This window comes from Bos grunniens, chromosome 13 (assembly GCF_055505025.1).
Source record: "Bos grunniens cultivar Pamir isolate PY7600 chromosome 13, Bosgru_T2T1.0, whole genome shotgun sequence".
NCBI classification, from domain to species: Eukaryota; Metazoa; Chordata; class Mammalia; order Artiodactyla; family Bovidae; genus Bos; species Bos grunniens.
This window is the reverse complement of record NC_141177.1, coordinates 52254147-52260146: the sequence shown is the minus strand read 5'-3', so window position 1 is coordinate 52260146 and position 6000 is coordinate 52254147. Positions and strand designations below refer to the sequence as shown.

The 6000-nt window shown below is 41.0% G+C and overlaps 1 protein-coding gene across 2 annotated transcripts in view; it reads right to left on the bottom strand.

The window, feature by feature from the left end:
- Positions 1-1665: 1665 nt before the first annotated feature.
- CUBN (cubilin) overlaps positions 1666-6000 on the bottom strand; it is a 259434-nt gene continuing 255099 nt past the window's right edge. For both annotated transcript variants that reach the window (XM_086334167.1, XM_086334168.1), the window contains 2 exons: positions 5531-5766; positions 1666-2120 (listed from right to left, as the gene is read on the bottom strand). In XM_086334167.1, coding sequence (XP_086190293.1) covers positions 2013-2120; positions 5531-5766 — 344 coding nt within the window. In that variant the 3' untranslated portion in view covers positions 1666-2012. The remainder of the gene's footprint in view (positions 2121-5530; positions 5767-6000) is intronic.

The window sequence follows — 6000 nt, the reverse complement described above, 5'->3', positions numbered from 1 at the left end:
TACTTAATACGTTCACACATAATCCTTCTGGCTGGATGGGAGGAACTTTCTTGGGTGGTTGCTGAGGTTAAAATCACCATTCCGTCACTGAGATTTTACAAACTTTTTCATACCTCATTTTCCTCAACTGTAAAATGGAGGTGATTGTTCTTAGATTTCCATGAGTGATGAGAGAATGATGCCTGGCATAAAGCAAATGCTACTGATGTGAGTTCTCCTTTTTATTAACAAAATTAATTATGTTACTATTCCCTTGAAAAGCATGTGCTGGATTTTTAACAAATTCCATTGACTAATAAAATAGAGTTGAAATTTAGGAGATGATGACAAGTAGGAGGAGTAACCCAGGCATCACTCAGCCCCAAACTAACATTGGCCCAACCATCCCTGGGGTTTTCTTCACAGGTGCTTGAAGTGCCAGGAGATCCCTGGCCTGTGGTGGCCTCTGGCTGACTTATCCCAGGCAGTTCCCTGAAGGTCAGATGAGGGTGACTGTCCAGTGACGGCTAACTTAACCTTGAAGACCAAAAGGCAGATGCTCAGTTCTTCCCAGTAAAGTCCAGCTCTTTAGGGAGACAGACAAGAAGAGGAGAAAAGATCACATGGTGGATGGAAGCCTGGCTCCCCTGACTCCTGAGCTCCGTTTACTTCCAAGTAAGACTCCCCTCATCCACTCTTCAAGCCCATTCATTTTATATTATGTGGTCACTGTTGTTGTTTTTGGATTCCATTTGTGGCCTACAGAATGGGGGAAAATATTCTTATTTCCTGTTATTAGTTTAAAAATTACATACGAAGATTGATTATGCTATCTCTGCTTGATAGATGCACTTTCTGAATATTCTCACATGCCTCCTAGAAAAAATAACTCTTTAAAAATGACTTTTGTAGACGTCGTTACTCTAATGATGCAATCACAGATCCGATCATCTCTTACTGTTTGAAAGCTGCATATGCTAATCTTGCTTTCAGATAAAACTACTATTTCATAGGTTATTGTTCAACTTTCTCCATATTCTGTACCTCTGTGATTCATTTTTAGATAAAAAAGCTAAATCTTGTATCTATTCCCATCAAATTTCGTCTCAAGAGTTTCAGTCCATTGTTCCAGCTTTGTCAAGAACTTGGGTTTGATGGTCTCTTCATCATGTTCACCATTCTTTCCAATAGAGTCCTCCACAAAGTTGATGTATCCAACCATGATAGAGCTAAGCTGAGACTATCTCATTTAGGTGGCTCTGTAGTCTGTGCAGGTATCATTCCCCTGGCATCTGAGTAGTAGAGGAAGATGAAGTAACACATTTCATAATGTCTTTCATTCATTTGGTCCCTTGTCCTTCATAAGACTTAACTTTGTATTTTTAACCTAATGTCTCCGGATTTAAAATAGCAGAATACTTGATGAAAGCATGCTTAACTAGGTATAACTTCACATCTTGTGAAGTTGTGTCCAAATAGACAAGTGGCACATAGGGAAACTGGGCCGGAGAGTTAAGGAAGTGGCTGGAAAGGCTAAAATTCAGACACAGGCAACTGGGCTCTGGAGTTCCTATCCTGAATGAGTCATACACTTTCTCAAAATGGAACTATTCAACTTGAAGTTTTACACAGACCTACAGTGAAAGACAAATTTCAGTGAGTTAAAAAGAACATGCAGCGCTACTGTTGAGATTTCAGTAAGGTTTATCATCCCTAATTTGACATTCACAGAGAAAACCATACTTCTATTTAATCAACTTCTGAAAGTGTACAGCACACAGGCCATAATCATTTCCAACCCTTTAAGGGATTCTAGAAATTTTCAGCTCAAAATACTAGATTAAAGAAGCTATGTTCTACATTCAAAAAATAAGTACAAATGTTGATTCCACGTGTACTTTGATGAAACACATAAAAGTTCAGATTATTCTCAGTGGCACAGGCAGAGGGTCAAGGATCCTGTCCAGCGTGAGGCCGGAGGGTCCAGCCCCTGCGGAATATCCAAGGTGCTGGGCAGACCCGGCCTCACTGGGCTAGCTGGCCCAGGTTAACCGGAGCGCTGATGGTCGGGCTGCATACTCTGCGTGAAATCTTATGAAGACACGATGTGATGAGGCCACAAAGGGAGCTATATCAGTGTCCTAAAATTGAAAAAGAAAAGAAGTAACAAATTATATAAAATTTGAACATTTTCCCAGAAATGTCAGTAGTAGTAAACAAGTACAACATAAAGAAGCCTTCTAGAATTTTCAGTAAACCTTCATATGTGTCTAGAAGTGATCTTGCTAAGTATTAATGTAGAGACTTTACACAAGAATATTGCTGGGTGGAGGGGTGCGGAAAGTAAGGAGCAATGGGGAGTGATTGCTAATGGATACAGGGTTTCCTTCTGGAGTACAAGAATGTTCTAAAATCAAGCACAGTGACAACAGCTTCCTGGATCCGGGAACTGACTAAAAGTTATTGAATTTTACTCTTTAAGTAGATGATTTCTATGGTATGTGAATTGCATTTCAATAAAACTGTCACTAAACTTTGAATTTCCAATTCAAGTTCTTATTGAAATTTTCATTCTTCTGATGGGAAACACAACTTATGTCCGCAACTAAAATGAACATCTGAATAAAGTATATTACTCCCTTCACCAACACCTGTACTTTTCTTTGGGGGATGATTTTCATATCCTTTGTGGGGAACAGTTGTGTTTGTGTGTATCTGTGTGCATAGAAAGAGTGGGTAGATGGGTCTCTTTTCTTCTCCAATTATTAGCACTAGGGATATAAAAAATGAACCAAACATGCAAAAATCCCTGCTCTCATGAAGCTGACATCCCAGTGGGAGAGGTGAGGTAGGAAATAAGTCAGTAACAGGCACAGAAGCAAAGCATATCACACAGGGTCAAGGCTGCAGTCTGGGGCCCTGTTCCTCTGGTTCTGCTCAGGTCCCCTGCCTCAGTCCTACCCAGAGTCATCAAAAACAAAAAACAGCCAGACTTATTTCCAAGGCAGGAAATTATTCAGGTGAGCACAGCACAGGAATTCTTTTTCCTAAAAAGAGATACTAAGGGATACACAATATGGATCAATTGCTGTGTGCACACACTTTTTCTTTCCATTTCAACCTGCTCCCAAATTTCTACTTGTTATTCTGTGCTGACAAACTAGTATGAGCAGATTACAAAAATTTTAAACTCCTTCTCTTTAAAAAAATGTAAACTCCTCCTTACTTCCCTGTCATTCTCCCATGCTTCTAGATGTTCAGATTCTGTAACTCAGATGCCGGTGAGCAATGACAATTATCATAAAAGAAAACATTTCCCAATGATTGTATGATTAGCTATCCAAGAAGGGACTCCCACTGTTTTTCTGTAAATACACTGACCCTGCTGGGCTTCACACACTAAATAAATCAATGGTATCTTTAAATAATAAAACAATTACTCTGGAAACTAGGTCTAAATTTACTAAAGAAAATTTAAAACTGGGAAAATACTACAAACATCAATAGTTAAGAAAAGGAGACATAACTAATTACAGACTTGAATTTAATGTGACATTGGTTTAAATGGCAGTAATCTCTCTCAGTGCCTCAGTTTTCTTTTATCTGCAAAGTCCAGGGATCAAATGGGATTGTATATTTGAAAGTCACTGAAAACCAAAAAAAAAAAAAAGTCATACAGACATGAAGCAATTATATTTTGAAAATAATCTCTTTTTGAAATTTTCACAGATTTCTTTCTTTATTTCTTTCTTTCTTTTTTGGCTGCACAGTGCAGTTTGTGGGATCTTAGTTTCCCAGCAGGGACCGAACCTGGGCCATGGCAGTGAAAGCACCGAGTCCTAACCACTAGACCCCTGGGGAATTCCTACACCACTCAACTAAATGTCTAAGGCCCAGTTAGCTTCCAAATATGACATGTGACTCATTTACTGGGATCTCTTTTCTGTGGGCCCCTGTGAATAACTGCAAGGGAGTATCCACTAGTCAGGTGACCCAGATTTCTCCCTCAGTAATTAGCTCTGCGTAGAGGGACAGAGCTACCAGAGAGTTTATTGATGTGTTGTCTGTAAACCAGAGGAGCCTCATTCCAGAAATTAGGCTGCACCCATGCAAGAGAAAACCACCCAGTGATTAAATATGATATGGTTATTTGCCTAATGATATAGTTAAGATGTTAATGATATATCAGTCAGTGGAAGAAAAAAACCAAACCACAAAACAGGATAAAATATGTGTGTGTATAGAAATATATTCCTCAAAAGTGTTTAGAAGAATATATGGGAGAACTCTCAGTTTTAGAAAAGTGGTTTTTTAAAAAATATTTTTGATAATACTGTTAATCAATTTTATAAACTGTAGTTATATTCTAAAAACTCTAGATTTCCAGCAGAGGCAATTCTCTGTTAGTTTGATCAGAAAGCATAAATGGACAAAGAGCAAAACAGTAAGAAACAGCTAACTTCTCATCAGTAATCATGCATCCCTCGCACTGAAGCTCTGGAAACATCCATCCACTTGGACATAAAACAAAAGGCAGCGAGGGGGGATGCAGCAATGTTGAGTCAACATCAGAATCTCCTGGAGGGCTCAGGGGAGATCTGAGATTTACCAAAACAAACTCTCAGTCCCCAGGACAACTGTTAATATCCCTGTGAATCTCTTCAAAGAGTTCCCACAATTTTCAGCAAGCGGTGAATGGAATGGAGGCAGGCATCCAACATTTCTATACAGTCAGCCCTGTAAGGACAGAGGGCTGACTAATCTGCTAATCTACATAGCAGATTCAACCAACCACAGAATCCAGCAGATACAGAACCTGTGGATACAGAATCCGCGATATGGGGGACGGACTGTACTCACTAGGCCAGTTTTTATAAGGGATCTGAACACCTGAGAATGTGGTATCTGGGTGGGGGGGGGGCATGGGACCGATCCCCTGCAGGTACAGAGATAAGACTGTACTTCTAGTCACGCAGAAATAACATGGATGGGCAACCCTGGACAGTGCCTTTAAACCACACATGGAACTTCCACAAAGCAGCAGGCCACAAGTGCTCCCCCAGAAACTTTGATTCTATGGGCTGAGTGGGGACTGGAAGTCTGTGATGCTAAATAACTGCATATGTAATTTTGATGCACAGTCAAGTTTTGTAACGGTTAATAATACCGGTGGCTGGGTCAGTAAAGAATCTGCCTGTAATGCAGAAGACCTGGCTTTGATCCCTGGGTCGGGAAGATCCCCTAGAGGAGAAAATGGCATCCCATTCCAGTATTCTTGCCTGGCAAATCCCATGGACAGAGGAGCCTGGGGGGCTAAAGTCGGGCATGACATAGAGACTAAACCACCACTACCACCATTATTAATTTAATGAAAAGTCCACTAGGTGGCACTCGTGCTCCCCAAATAAACAGGAAAGTCAGAAAACTGAATTGCATTAATGAAAGTATGTTGTGCTCTGTGATTGCATGTCTGCCTTTAAACATGCCCTTTAAAGCTACTTTAATTATTCTGAAATGATAATTGGATTTTTTAAAAGCTTATTCTACTCACTGCGCCACAATAGGGCCCGGAGGATGGAGAATTAGCATCGGGTCCATCGTAGAGCAGGAGGTAGTTTTGGACACATTCTCCGGGATCCTCGATGCTGATAAAGTAAAAGCTGACGGTGACCGGTCTTCCAGCTGGAGCAAGGATGGCCCATTCACAGTGAGTATTGTTTGGGTAAGTGCCCGGATAGCCAGGGCTGGTGACCGAGCCACTGTCTCCATAAAGAGTCCCACCACAGCCTGCCAGGAAACAGCAGCATGGAGTTGGGTTCAGTCATGCAGAAACCACCCACTGTGCTTTAGTGCACTTAAGACAATGCAACATTTTCCTAAGGTGCTGAGACTCCTTGCAGGAAAAGTGGAGGCAGAAACCCTTTTCCTGTGCCTTCATGGGCTACATCCTTCTCCTCCATCACCACCTGCCACCTCCATCCCCACCTCCACCATATATTCCTTTCCCTGCAGCTCACCACT